Source organism: Terrapene carolina, unplaced genomic scaffold, assembly GCF_002925995.2.
Source record: "Terrapene carolina triunguis isolate 2854851 unplaced genomic scaffold, T_m_triunguis-2.0 Scaffold402, whole genome shotgun sequence".
Lineage (NCBI taxonomy): Eukaryota > Metazoa > Chordata > Testudines > Emydidae > Terrapene > Terrapene triunguis.
In genome coordinates this window covers 971,835-987,171 of record NW_020664753.1, presented here as the reverse complement: position 1 = coordinate 987,171, position 15,337 = coordinate 971,835, and the positions used below count along the sequence as shown (strand labels likewise).

The following is a 15,337-nucleotide window of genomic DNA, read 5'->3' as shown; positions in this document are numbered from 1 at the left end:
GCAGGGGTCCCAGGAGGGGGCAGTCAGGGGACAAGGAGCGGAGGGAGGGTTGGGGGTTCTGAGGGGGGGAAGTGGGAGGGGCAGGGGCGGGGCTAGGGCAGGATGGGGCGGGGCTAGGGCAGGACAGGGGCGGGGCTCCTCCCGTCCTCTTTTTTGCTTGCTGGATTATGGTAACCCTATGCAAAGTGATTCTAAAAGCAGTTTCTAGCCATGTAGGCAATCGTCTCCAAAGATAAAAATGTAATATCTACCCAGGGGATTGAAATATCTACAAAGTAATATCTACCCAGAGGTTGGATTTTCCCCTACTTCCCCACTGTCCTGGGTTACAAATTAACTCCCAAACCAATGTAAGTTACTCATAGTTTGTGGGGCACAGGACGAGAGGGACAAACCAAGCCTCTGGCTGGTTGAATTCAACAAGATGTAAAAATGATTTACAGACTTTCTTAAACACTGTGTCTCTCTCCCCTTTCCTTACTTCCCCTCCAAACTGACATCTGGGGTTTGGTTCTGCTTTCACGCTGGTGTAAATCAGGAGTAATTCAGTAGCATTCCACTAGTGAAAAGCTAGCATAACTGAGATCAGGATAAGCTCATGGCTATTTTGCCCAGTAGTTCTAACCCAACACCGTTTGACCATGAAACTAATTTACCAGCTGAGGACTCAATCCTGCAAATATTGAGCTTCTGTTGATGTAAATAGGAGGTTTATCAATTATGCAACTGAAATCTGCAGTGTGGTCAGAAACCAGTATTTTACCCAACATAGCTAAGTCCTAATAATGAGGATGTCCACCTAAAAACTGGTGATATGATATGGTCCAAGATTTGCAAACCTATGTCCTGACTCAAGAAACAATTTAAAGTCACAGACTCATCAATTTTTAAGGCTACAAGGGACCATTATGATCTTCTAGTCTGACCTCCTGAATAACAGAAGCTAGACAATCTCATCCAGTAAACACAGGCTTATGTCCCATTGAGCTCAATGGGAGTTAAGCACATGCTTAAGTGTTTTCCTGACTCAGGGCTCTAGTGAGCTGGGAAAGTGTAAGCAAATTTGCTCCCACAAAAAATCCAGAGTCAATAAAAATTCAGCTTGGCTTCCATGCTGCACATCATGTCCTGAAAGGCCAGTGGACTGGGGTTTGTTTGGGATCACACAGCACAAACAAGGGGAAGAAGTTTGTTAAATTGGCCCCAAACCTTTTGTTACTCAAGTCCTTCCTGCCTGTTCAGACATGCCTGCTTTGAGATTTGCTTTATGACTAATCCTACCAGGTAAGTCTGTCTGCCTTTCATCACATCCATTGTCTTTTTAATGCACCCATCATCACAGCATTTAGATGCCCTGCACACCCGTTAAGAAAGGCTGAGATGGATGCAGACGTTGAACAGCCACCCTGTGCATAATTTTCTTAATCCTGTTGCTTTATCTCCAGGGCCACTTCTGCAGTCACTGATCTTTGAGGAGTCCTTGTGGCACCTTAAGAGACTAACACATTTATTTGGGCATAAGCTTTCATGGGCTAAAAGTGGGTTTTAGCCCACGAAAGCTTATACCCAAATAAATGTGTTAGTCTCTTAAGGTGCCACAAGGACTCCTCATAGTTTTTGCTGATACAGACTAACACGGCTACCCCTCTGAAACCTGATCTTTGAGGGAGGCCTTTGCAGAGATGGAGGTGGCAAAACTTGGGCTCATCCTATCTCCAGTAATATGATGTGCCATAGCGGATGCTGACCAACCCCACTCTCTAGGAGTCTCTCCTTACTCTTTGCCAACTGACACTCCCATGGAGATCACAGCAGATATCTTAGGTCAGGGAGAGAGCTGTGTTCTTCTCTGAGAGACACCTTTGTTGTGTACTACTTCCACGTGCTCCCCTACCTGCACAGCCCCTTCCCACGCCATGTGGATTGCAGTCAGTGCTGCAGAGAAAGGGAACACGCTGGAGGTGGGAAGGAGCAGTGTCGGGGAAAGGTGATGATGTTTTGCATGTGATCACCATAAAGGGGATGCTGCAATTATTTTCCAAGGGCTAGAAATCAACCCTACCACATCAAACAACAATAACCAACTCCCATATATATACAATAGAATACAATGCTCCCCAAAAGGTAACTGTACAAAAATGTATCCTATGCTCAAAGCAGCATCTCAGGTCACTAGTTCATCTCTGTGACTGGCAATGTCGTGACATACCAGGCAGAACAGACCCTTCCTAGCCCCCCCTACAGACAGATATGCAAATCCACCCTGGATTTCTTAAGTAACACCATTCTGCAGTAGCCCAGAGCTCCTAGCCATGCTCAGGACTTTCCCCTGTGCACGGCAGTAAATATTAGTCATGCGTCTGAGCCATTAAATCTGGGTCTGGGTGCAAACTTCTTCAAAGTTTGTGCGGGAAGGGAATGCTCAGCTACCTAGCTTTAGTTCTGACCTGCCTCAATTCAAAGCACATATTTGGAGCCAAATTCAGGGAGCCAGTCCCCAGCCGGAGTAGCTGACTGTATATTCTGTGTCTCCGCAGGAAACTAGGGAAAAGGAATCCTCCTGCCCGGAGGCCCTGGGACTGCTCCAGGGAGGCTGTTTCAACCCAAGGGATGAAGCCAACCTCCACAGGCCCAACCTGCCACTGCTGCCGAGGATTTGTGTAGAAGATCTGTGTAGCATCAGATTGTCTAACTTTTTATGTCCTCCTGCCCAATTCCTGAGAACTGCCATGCCAGCAGCCTCTCTGGAGCTGGGGTCTGGTCCAGGGCACACCCTGTGCGACTCCTCCCAGATCCAGTCCCTGGCCCTTTGTTCACCAGAACTACACTGGCTTCATGACTAGTGTGGATTCTGCAGCTGTAGAAGCAATGGCTGGATTTGTCCCAGAATGCCAGACTCAGCATCAGCAAATATTAACCTGCTTTAAAATTCACCAAAGTACATTTATTGAAATGATAACACTTGCTACCAGCCTAAGTGGCATGAACACAAACCAAGAGAGTATTCTGAAGGGGACAAGGTTCAGTTTTTACTCCCAGGAGATGCACTTAAACTCTCGGTAACTTTCCTTATGAAATGTATTTAATACATAGATGCATGTGGCACAGAAATGTACCACTTTGTGCTTGGCAGTATTATGGAACTTCATGTTTTATAAATCTATAAATTGAATTCATCCTGGTTACACCCATAGCCTTATAAATTGCTAGGCAAAGAACAGCTAATGGATCAGCTGGTAATTTATTTGTAAAAGATGCATACTGCAGCATTTTGGCAACACTAAGGGGCGTGGGTACGGAGTGTTCCCATCTCAATGCATGGACCTGAAGTAATGGGAAATTACCTTTGTATATCCTCACACACTGACACTCAAGTAATGTAATTCTTTAGAGAGGTCCTGCCAGGCAGAAAGATAAAGATTGGGCTTTACACAGAGATCTGCTGCAAAAGCAACTGCACACAGAGAATGGGTGGGGCACTCAGTAATAGTGCCAGGTAATGTATAATGCAAAAGGACATGTAGAACTAATTTATTAGTATAAATTTGAATCTAAAAAAATGCATGCAAAGTACATCTGAAAGGGCCAACTCTTGTTTGCCTTACTCCTATGAGTAAACCCACTGACTGCAATAGGACTAGCTGCTAGAGTAAAGAGAGCAGGCTTTGACTCAAAATCATGCAAAATATTCAGTTAAGGAACCAATACTGCACCTGTTCCTCCCCATCAAAGTCAGCGGGGTTAACCGCATGAGTGCAGAGAGGCAGGATTTGGCTTTTCATGGGAGCAAGCCCTTTAACCTGAAAAATCCACTTTTGTCCTTCACTCCACATTTAAACAAAGAGACTCTTTACCTTTCAGAGAAGCGACGTGTGATAAAGCTTGAGCATAGGTGGCTGTGTTGAGAAGAGTCCCAGGTAGACATGAGGGGAAGAAAGGCCCGGTGGGGCCAACTGATCGGCTTAGGCTGACAGAGAAGAGAAAGTAACTTAGAAAAACAGAATTGTTTGATTCAAGACATCAGTGAGTGTGTGTGTGTACGTTTAGAGAGAGAAATTATTAATGCATTCATTACCCTTACCTCTGCTGAATCTCTAGGCTCTCCTTCTTGTTCCTAGTTTGATCAACTGGAGAGGGGGAATTTAAGTTCCTCACTGGGGGTGCCACCTCAGCCATTGTTTCTTTAGAGCCTTCCTGGTCTGATGCGCCTCGTTCCGTCTTCCTCCATTTAGCCCTTCGATTTTGGAACCATACCTAAAAGAGGAGAGAAATCAATGATGAATGCCCTGTTTAACCAGACACGAAGCAATAAAGCTGCCTGTGAATTACTATTTCAGTAGAGACAGTTGTCTGAAGCTTGCCGAAAACTTCTCCTTTTCTCTTGTGGAACAATCAAGTGTGTCCTCAGCAGGATTTTTGCTAAGCCCTTACAAGCACAGTTACTTTTGTCTCTGAAAACCAAACTGTGTTTAAAAGCACTCAATAGGAATATTTTTAATGACAATTTTCTTCAATAGTAAGGCCCCAATCCAACACAGTGCCCCTACTGACCAACACCCATCAGCAAGTGTTTAACTTTAATTTCCACTGACTTATTTGGGATTTAAGCATGTAACTAAAATTAAGCGCATGCCAAAGTGTGGGATAGATGCACATAAGGACTTGTCTAAGTGCTTAGATGATTTCAGACCTAAGTCCTTACTAAGTTTCAGTTAGGATCAAATAAGTCAGACATGAAAAGGCCCATGAGAGGTCATTTTCTCCATCCAGTTTTTAGTGATGGGATGTTGCCTACAGTATATTCTCTGGCATTGTTGCCTACAGTAAATGTCTCAAGGGATGGTAGATTATCTGTTAGATTCCAGTCTAACAGATCTCACTGTCTGAAACTTTTTCCTGACATTCAGCTTAAACATTCATGTTCTTAATTTCATTCCATTATTCCTAGTTCTCCCCTCCCATCCCCATATCATTCTTCTTCCCCCTTGGTGTTTACATCCTTCAAATAGTTAGGCAGGTTGAAAATGCTGAAAACCCCCCTTGAGCCATGGGGCAGGAAATGCACCTCATGATCACAGAATGGCCAGCATTGTTATTATAATTATTATTCTCCTACAACTTCATTTTTATTTAGCTAGCTTTTAATTGCATGTATCAGCAAACGTTGAATAATGATTTTATCTATATTCTAAATTTAGGGCAGTTAAATGCAAAGCAAAATGCAGACACTTTCTTGCGTCTTAATTGAATGAAGGTCACAGCTATAACAACATTTAATTGAGCTATTTTTCATTATCATATTTTAATGACTTTGCACTGACAGTTGCCTGCTTCTGAGGAAAGAGCATGATGAAGTCGTTTATTTCCCTATTTAGTTATTGTTTGACAACATCATCTTCGATTAAGACTCTGCTTTATAGCACATTAATCATATTTGAATGAGCAAGGGGTATAAATGTAAACATATCTCCCATCCTCTGTGTTTCCCCATGTCCCTGCATGAAAGCAGACTAAACAAATGCTTGCATCTATTGTCTGTTTGCATAATAGCCAACAACAAGGCTAAACACCAGTCCTCAGCAATCTAATTGTCACCACCCCTATCTCACCCTTGCACCTTCCAGAGAGAAGTTATGATCTTCCACTTCTGAATGCTCGATAATTGTCCCATTTATCTCAATTTGCAGTTCAGTCTTTAGGCACCAATAGCCAAAATGGCATTATTTAAACAAAAAAGCAAAAAAAGACAGCACCTACAATGCACTGGCAAAAGGAGATTTTCATTTCCAAATAATAATCAGTTTAATTTGCCTGTATATGACCAATGATTCATGTTCAGATTTAATAATCAGGATCGCATAATCTGATTATAGGAGAAATAATTTGTTTACAATCCCCTATTTACTGCGGTGAATTCCATTATCGCTCTTCAGCCATTGGGTTTTAAGAGATACTAACATGACCCTAGGGAACAAAAGGCAAGCTATTATATTTCCTACAATTAGATCTTTGCATAGTCTTAACCCCGAGCACCTACATTGGGGGAAAAACAGCATGCAGAAAAGCTCCATAAATAAAATGAATACATAATTGTGCTCAAAGAATGGCTTGAAAACCAGCGGTGGATGCTTGCAAAGCTATATGCATCCATCTCATGCGACTGCAGGACTGCAGCTCTCAGCAGAGTTTGAAAACACTTAAATAAAGTTAATCTATGGATCTGGGGAATTTTTTTAAGAAGTGGTGTTTGTGGGCAGCGCTAATTATGGGATCAAATTAAAGGTGTTTAAATAGTATTGCAAGCTTTTTAATCCACCTAAATGCAGCATTTGGAAAGTAGTGGAAGGGGAGGAAAGTTAAAGTGATGCAGAAGGGTTTCTATTCTGGCAACTGGACTCCTGCAATTGACTAGCCCCGTTGCTTGGTAGTGGTCATAGCTGCTTTGGAGAATCACGTCTCAGCTCTTTTTTTATTTTTTCCAAAGCAAGGAAATGGATGTGCATTGATGTAATTTAGTACCTTAGAGACGCGGACAAATTAGTGTAGAACATTATCACTAGTTAATTATGAATGACCGATTAATCAACCTAATCTAATATTCCACATTATGTTGATGTTATTAAAGTGCATCATGAAAATGACAGATCGTCTTCATTTGCTTTCTTTGGCCAAATGTGCACTCTGCAATCATGATGTCAAAAGGGAAAAAAAAAGTTTGCCAGTTTTAATATCAGAGTTAAATAATTCACCAGAATGTTTACCTGCACCCTGGCTTCTGTGAGGTTGATTTTCATGGCCAGCTCTTCTCTAGTGAACACATCGGGGTAGTGGGTTTGAGCAAAAACTGCTTCCAGTGCCTCCAGCTGGTTAAAGGACGAGAGGAAATATCTATCAAGAGGAGGGGTTTGGGTTTGCTGGGGTTTATCCAGGCTGGTAAAGGGGGGATCTCTGGATGCTGTGTTCCCCACAGCACAGCCCCAGGGCAGACTGAGCCAGGCCGGTCAGGCTGTACCTTGCGGGCTGTAGGCAGCACGCTCTGGCTCAGCTGGATCCGAGGGGCTTTCTGCGCTCTGCGGGGAGGGGCAGAGGTGAGCCTGTAGGGACAGGGAAGGGAAGGAGGCGCCCGTACCTGCTGCAGGGTGAACGTGGTTCTGTTTCTGCGTTGTTTCCTGCGTAAGAAGCCATCGTCAAAGTCTCCCGTGGAGTGGCCTCCGAAGGGGGCAGAACCTATGGGGGCAAGGGACAGGGCAGTGCCTGAGGAATGCGTGGGGCTCTGCGTAGGTTCCTGCTAGGAACCCGGCACTGCCTGCACCCTGCAGCGCGCGGTTCCCCCTGACCAGTTCTCCCCTGTGGCCCGGACTCGGACCTCGGGGCGGTGTAAATCCGGAGTCACTCCATTGAAGTCACCCCGGATTCACATCAGTCTGGCTGAGATCTCCAGCGGGCCCTATGTCCACTTTACCTGTCCAATCCCAAAAATACAATAAAATGTACCAAACTATAAATATCCCCTAAACCTCTCCATTTACCCAGCGCCAAGTGTCTGACTGCAAGGCGCAGAGGTGCTGGAAGCGGACATTCTGCTCTGAACTTCTGTTCCTGAGCGTGTGAGGGCCGTGGTGCAATCAATCCATTTCACAACAGGACTCTCCGCTGAAGTCAAGGGGCGCTGCTACGGAAACCCAGATGGCAGCACAAGAGCCAGCCAGGGTGACCACTTTGGGCATAGCGAGAAGGAACAGAGGGTGCCTGCTTTCAGGCACTCAACTCCTTACATCTGTGTTTTGTGGTTTATGTCCCCTTATTGGATGGATGGATGGATGGATGGATGGAAGAAAGAAAGAAAGAAAGAAAGAAAGAAAGAAACCTATATTGAAGCGGTTTGGACTCAGAGGGGGACAGAATAGATGGTTATTGTTGTTCTGTAACTTGGGGCAGGTAGCTATTTAGGGTATTTACAAATACATATTAAGTCCGAACTCTATCAGCGCATCAGTTTCATTATGATTAAATTAACTTCTCGCATTATCAACTGCATATTATTTACCTGAAAGCCTCCAGCCTGACATATAAATGTGTATTCATTTCCTGATCAACCACAATGGCTATGATCTATAGTGTAAATAGAAGTAACCACTTATAGCATGAATCTGAATTAACAAGTGAACTTTTCACCTGACGGACTGCATTCATTCCCTTCGATAATTTATGCTAGCGATTCAGTGGTATGTGTTTCTAAAAGATCGGCGAAACAGTTGCATGCGTGCATAGCAGCTAACTCGTAAATATTCACATTCTGTCCATTCACAATTATAAAAAGAATAAAACAAGAGCCTGTTCCATACATTATGGATGATTGAATTGCAAATGTACCTTTTATAAACAAACCAGGTATTTTAAAAATTAGAATAGTATTTGAAAAGTCCCAGATCAGTGCATTTCTGTTTGTTAAACAGCAAAACTTATTTTGTTTGAATGTTTAGAAACACTCACCCGCAAGCACTCAAAGTCACCCTAGAGCTAATGCTTTGCTTACTAACCTCTACCCCCGAAAGCCGAATGATGTGTTGAACACAGGAGTTTATGGTTGTACAGCTCCTAGCACAATGGGCTCCTGGTCCATTATCTAGGCTCCTAGGCGCTACCGCACTAGAAATAAATTATAATAAAAGAAATCCCAGCAGTCTATAGAAACTATGAAGAGCGAGAAAATGCACCCTTTACTGCCTGTGTGATACTGATCTTAGACAGACGTTGCATTAGGGCAATATGTAGTACTGTAAAATCAGCTCCTGTCCATTCTTGTACAAGGATTTTCTAACAGAAGCAATGACGGCCCTTTCATGTTTCAGATCAAACCCGGGTGTTAAACAGAGGAAATGCCCCTTTTGTTGAGAGCTGGCGGTAGGGAGACAAACAGTCTAGATTTTAAATAATGCAGTCGCCCTCACTTCAAGTATAACCTTTTTTGTGTTTATGGCCCACGGAGTTAGTACTATTTAAATCTGGTTTTTATACTTCTTTTCCTTTCCCTTCAGTAACAACAAAGGAGCAATCAAGAGTTATTTGATCAGATGGCCCCTTTCCCAGCGAAATGTTTCTTTTCTGCTATTTTATGCATATTTTACACACGATATTGTTCTGAATGGTACTTGTTCAGAATTCACTAAACAAATTATTTAAAAATAATACGATTAATTAGTTGAATGGCATGTTGGTATTATATGCACTACATGTAATGAGTTGCATGTTGAATACCTGTATATGGCATGTCTTTAGGGTTCTGTATTATATGTCATCTGGCACGTGTAAATTGATAAGGAGCTGTTATAATGTGCGATAAGGAGGTGTTTTCATCTATCCTGGGCGTGCATTTTGCATGTGTATTAATTTTGGAAATAAGAATTAACTCATAAACTAATCTTTAGATACTTATAGAAAGTGGATTTTGACCCGGGGGAATGCTCTGAAAGAGGATCTATTTAAAAAAATAATTGATAGATTAATAACCGGGGGGTATCGTGTCAGTTTCTCTACTGCACATACAGACCGAATCTGCATGTCAGCAAATCACGATGTGTGGAAAGTTTCTCACTCCTCGTGCACAGTGGCTAATAATTTAGTATCTCAGCCAGTTTCCTAAGCAGAGATACGAAGTAGAGAAAAGTGAGTCATTCACTAATCGATTGTCATTTAAAACAAAAATAGTTATGACACTTTTGCGAGTGTGTGGGGGGGGAGGGGGTACTAGAGGAGCATTTTGACCTTTAAAAAGAGAGAGTTTAACTTAAATTGCCAAAATATTTTCCCAAGTTTTTTTTTTTTTTAAAATTACATCCTGGGAAAACTCACGAAGAAAGAATTTATTTTTGAGGCTGTTCCGTAGGAGAGGTGCTGATAGCCTTAACTCCAGCCCATATGCCAAGCTTCTGCTTCTTCGTCTAAAGTGAAAACAACTTTCAGGTGTCATTTTCAGGAAGGGCATTGAAAAGATCGGCTTCAGGCTGATCTCTGAACACACCACGGTCGCTTTTGAATGTGTCATTTTTTAAAAAGTCACAGCGTGTCTGTTTTTGAGCAATAAACTACATGAACAAATTGTCTGGCATGCAATGGGAGTTTGGGGGAAGCCCTATATAAAGCACTTGGTTAGCGCTGGTCCGGTTTAATAGCTGGAATAGAGGGGGTGCGTGTACAAAACTGGGCACATCAAAGCTCGGGTGAAGAGATGGGGTATTTTCTGTCCGCTGAAATCCCTGACTCTCGGTGTTTGCAGGCTAGTTCTGTAAGTGGCTGAAAAGGGGAAAAATCCCCTGTGCTGGGTGGAAATGTGGCAGCTGGGTAGGAACCCTCCACTGGTTATTTAATCATCGGGAGCACATGCAAAGGACAATGGGAGAGTCAGCCCCACACTGGTTTTCTGCTCCGAAAATGAACTTTACATGAGTTGAACTGGTTTTATTCCTAGCCTCTGACCAGGCAAGAGACGTTCCTTCAGCCTCGGCCCGGGTGACAGGGCAGATCTGATACCGGGATTACAGTGGAATCGCAATTGCTGCAATAACCGTAATAAAAAATAAAGCCCCTTTAAAGTCCTCTCCTTTCTAGCCGCTCCGCAGCACGTTTGTAAAATAGCATTAAAGATTTATGCGGCCCCTTTGGCTACAAGGGGGGGAGGGGTCCTGAAAGTGTCCCGATTACAGCCGTGAAACCAACATCTGTGCTGGGAGGGGAGGAAAGCATTTCCTTCGTAGCCTGGGGCTGATCTGTGGGCTCTCTATCCACAGAGGGGAGGCAGGTGGCAAAATGTCATGGGGGGGGGGGAGGGAACACAACAAAAACAAGACACTTCCAACATAAATCAAATTAAAAAAAATACCCCCCCCCCCATCCCTGCCTCCATCCTGAGGCTGAAGGAAACACCAAGGGGTGCTATTATATTTCCTCTTCGGGTAACGCTGAGCTTTTCTGCTGTTTCCCGATGGAAGGGGAAATCAAGGAAGAAATGGCAAAATCTGCAAGGTTCACGGGGCTTCACTGCCCAGACCCCGCCCCGCCCAAAGTGAAACTTCGGTACTTACACGAATTTGTGCCACAACACTCACCCTCTAACTGCGGGGGACAGTGGAAGTAAAACATTGCCAGGAGCAGGGCAAAGGACGGCGGCTGTCCAGATCTGCGAAACAAACACCAAAGAGTCATTCTCCTGATCGGAGTAATACGGATTTCCCCCCCAAAAATTCAGCCAACCCCCTCCCCCCCTCACACAAAACAACTACAAACCCCAGCGGCGAGATTTCATCAGGCGGCAAATAATTATTAATGAACAGACAATAAACTGAGCGCTCCTATAGAAACTTAGTGGTGAGTCCTCACCCCATCTCAACAGTATCAGAAAATAATCGCCTCCAATACTGTATACAGTGATCTTAAAAGAAGAAGAGTTCATTGCTGGTGGACAGCATTCAGAACCAACAAAAGTTTCTAAATACTCTCTCTCTCTCTCTTCACAGATAAAACACGTACACAAAGGAGAACTACCTAGAAATACTAATGGATTGATTTTTTAAAAAAGTTATTTTCCAATCTAAACTATTCTGACCCAAGTAAATAGCAGTAAAACCTTCCATTACTCTAAAGGCTGTCTTCATTTCAAATGATCCAATCCACTGGAAGCTGCGTTCAGTTTGGGCACCAGTTTCCTTTTAAGCAAAATAACTCTTAAAATCTACATAGCGTGACATCCCAAATCCGGAAGGTAAATAATAAGAAAAAAAAATTCCATACCTAAAACAAACAGAGGTAAAAATCAGCCGTGAGATTTGGGGTGATTTTAATTGGAATAAGATGCTGTGAGTTGTTGGCTGCAGAGACAGAAGGGCTCTGCGGAGTTCTGGAAGTGGCCAGATGTCTTTATATCTGTCTACAGCATGCTCTGCCTCTCAGCACTTGCCTTTATAATCTCACGCATAATTGGCCTTAATCTGATTATTTCCAGCGCTGTCTACAGTGAGTAACTTGGATAGGTCTATTGGGCCCTACAAATGGCCCACGTGGTGTGTGGAGGAGGAAAAAAAAGCGTCATTTCTCAGCAAACATCAGGAATGTGAACAAAAAATCCCATTATTTTATATGCATTACGCTTTTACAGAGCTCCCCAGACCCTCTGTACATCCCCTTTGGGTTGCCCCCTTATTGATGGGAGTGGTGGGGGACTGTTAGTACTTGTGCATGGCACGATCACACAGCATCTTCCCCTGGATGCGGAGTCTGACAAAGCGCTTGTTAATTGCCCGCGGATGGGTTTTTGGGGCTCTGCTTTGCACACGTCTTGTCTTTCCAAGCGACCGTACCAAAGCAAAGTTTGATTTTGTTCACAGCGAGGGGTCTCTGGATTTATGCTCGCTTCCCGTCTGCGGCGGGACCCTTTGCAATTACTTTTAAAATGCATCCGAGACGTAGGCTCAGCGGAGAGAGATAGCCCTTCCCTCAGCCCGGGTGAAAATTAGACTTTAAAGTACCCAGATGAAATTTTCAAGTCAGGGACGCGGGATTGGATCAAATCACATAAACTGCAAAAAAAAGCAAGTATAATGGCGCATAATTGGTTCTGTAATAGCATTACACAAGGATAATGGCCTGTTATGGCCCCCTGCACTATTAAGTGCTTCCCTGGCGTAAAGCCTTTATGATATTAAAGGGGGAATATAATGATATTTTGGTTATTAAATGCGTGTAATTAATTTATGCACCACTGAAAATAAAGTTGGTATTATGACCCACTCAAGATGCATCAGAAGATGCAAGTCAGACAACTGTTGATAAGTTCTGGTGTCTATGTTTCGTCTAGACTACTGATTTTATTTTGGAACAATTGCTTCTTGGGCAGACTACACAGATTTAATATTTTATAAACACTGTAATGTTCTGTGCAGGAACAGCAGTAAAGGCGAACAAACCTACAGAAGCTCTCACAGACCTGGTGGGAGCTTAAAGACACAGCACGTTTAAAGACAAGCAAAGGAGATGGATGTAGATTGCACAGCTGCAGAAGCAGAGATAGATTTAAAACGAAGAGGTCTTTAGATAGTTAGTCCACATATATGATCTCATTAAATAAACACGAATAAGCCTTTGGAAATTCGTCTATACATCTGCTTTAAACAAGGCATGGATTTGAAAATTTCCCCAAAGAAGTCCCCCTAAAAGTCTGTTTCAGACTCGTTATTTGTAAAGCAGAACTAAAACAGATTGGATATGGAATCTATCTAACATGGTTATGATATATTTAGAACCTGCACGTGTTCTATCTTCCAAAGCACCCTCTGACAACATATATATCGCTGTTGACTTACCATCCGGGCAAGTCTCTACAGAAAACTGTATTATGAATTCGAGCTGGTTATTACAGGACCAGCCACCAATTCCTGCAATGGTCTAGTCCAGCCTTATCCTCAAAATAGCTGCAGAGGGTCATTTTTACCTTAAAAAGGGGGGAGAGAAAGAGGAAGAAGAAGAAGAAAACCCAACATTCAAAGCTGAATCTCTCATCTGCAGCCCCTACATCCACTGCTTTCAAACCCAATGGCAGGACTGGCACTGCAGGATCCCTATGCATGTAGACAGATGTGCCTTTTCCTTTCTCTCTGACGTCGTGTGTGTGTGTGTCGGGGGGGAGAGGACGGGGAAGAAAGAGAGAGTGTTTTATCATAAGAACTCCTAATAAAATAATAATAACTTCATTCTGGCGCTTTCAGGCCTTGCTCTTGTCAAGGGATGCATTGCTGTTTTGGCTCCAAGTCTCACTTTCCCCAGCGGTTTAGAGTCTGCAAGTTCAGCGTATTGCAGGAGGCAGAGCTGATCAAATGGAGCAAGGGTAAGTGCTCTAAGTTGTTTTCTTTTTAAATAGAACCAGAAGGATCTCTCGTTAAGCTCCCAGTTCATAACCGGGCGAGGCTGCCTTTTCTCCAAGAAGCAGCCGTTGCAAAAACAAGTAAGATGACTAAGCAGTATATAATTCCCCCACCCCTCGCCTGTTTAATTTTAATGCACAAAACGTATATTTGACATAATGCAAAGTTATATCTGATTGGAGTCTTTTTCTCCAGTGGTCAAAGTCATAAAGCAGATTCAAGTGGAACGATTTATTTCAGCACCTGGGACAGCGCCTTTGGTATCACACACAGCACAGCTCCAGTTGTAGCCCCAAACATTCCCTTCCTTCTCTTCATTAAGATCCCTTCACTGTCGCTTCGATTTAACACTGACAGGGGTAGCTGCCGGAAAGACTCTTTCTATATATCTCAGAAACTCCACATTACCTCTTGATTGTTCTCGTTATTTTCCTCCCAAGTTGGTGCAGCTGGAAAATATCTAGGAAGTTTCAGTAAGAGAGGCACTATCACCTCAGTATCAAAGACCAATGTTTTAAAAATCCAAGTGTAAAATAACATCTAAGTGCGCTAAAAAAATATTACAGCACAGCTCGCCTTTCCAGGGAAGTCAGGAAAACATATTACTTGTGGGTAGACTTTCTATTTTGCCGTTTGTGTTTGAATCTGATAGCAAAACTGTTTTTGTGCTGTAGGCGCCCACTCCCCATCCCCAACGCTATCCATGGCAGACTTAGTCGTTACAATAAATCTTAGACATGGATTGAACGGACCGAACAAAATCATGTGTGGAGAAAATCTTTTCCTTTGGAGATTTAAGCTTTGATTTGGCAAAGCTTTAAGAAACTCAGAGTGACCTAAGTTTGATGAAGCGGCTGCTGGCCTCTCGCTGTCATAAACACTTGCTTTCTAGGTGATGCTCAATACCTGGCCACAAAAAAAGGCTAGTAGCTAAAAGGTTATTTTACCTTAATTCATGTGCAGTAAAATGTATTTTCCAATTAACCAAATTTGCCGATTTGTCCCGCTTGGACACTCTTATAATTTATAATGTAAAAGTGTTCTTTCTTTAGCTAAAGACCAAGGTGACTGCTTTTAATTTTCTGTAACCTCTTTACACTTGATGTTCACCAGACTCATCATGTTAATTGGCTTCATATACGGATCATCAGTTTAATGAAGGAATAAATCCTATGTTGCTTTATGTCCCTCTGTTTTAACAGTGATTGCTTTAATGAAGAATGTGACGTGTTCAACATCAAAGCTGCAGGAGACATTAGAGCCTTTTTTATGATGACTGAAACGCTTATTTAAAGCTAAAACCATATTTCAAAAGGTTTTATTTAAATCACTTCCCATGGTAAACACACCGGGTTCTCTGGCCAAGAAAAGTTTCTCTTTCCTGCAGACACTAAGGGTAACACACCTCTATTACATATACACAG

At 42.9% G+C, this 15,337-nt stretch overlaps 1 protein-coding gene across 1 annotated transcript in view; it reads right to left on the bottom strand.

Moving 5' to 3' along the window:
* The window catches only part of DRGX (dorsal root ganglia homeobox), a 25,129-nt gene extending 13,990 nt beyond the window's left edge, over positions 1–11,139 (bottom strand). The window contains exons 1-5 of the mRNA XM_024210383.1: positions 11,106–11,139; positions 7,130–7,227; positions 6,762–6,863; positions 4,082–4,254; positions 3,855–3,967 (exon numbers count right to left, since the gene is read on the bottom strand). Coding sequence (XP_024066151.1) covers positions 3,855–3,967; positions 4,082–4,254; positions 6,762–6,863; positions 7,130–7,227; positions 11,106–11,139 — 520 coding nt within the window. The remainder of the gene's footprint in view (positions 1–3,854; positions 3,968–4,081; positions 4,255–6,761; positions 6,864–7,129; positions 7,228–11,105) is intronic.
* Between the last annotated feature and the right edge of the window lie 4,198 nt (positions 11,140–15,337).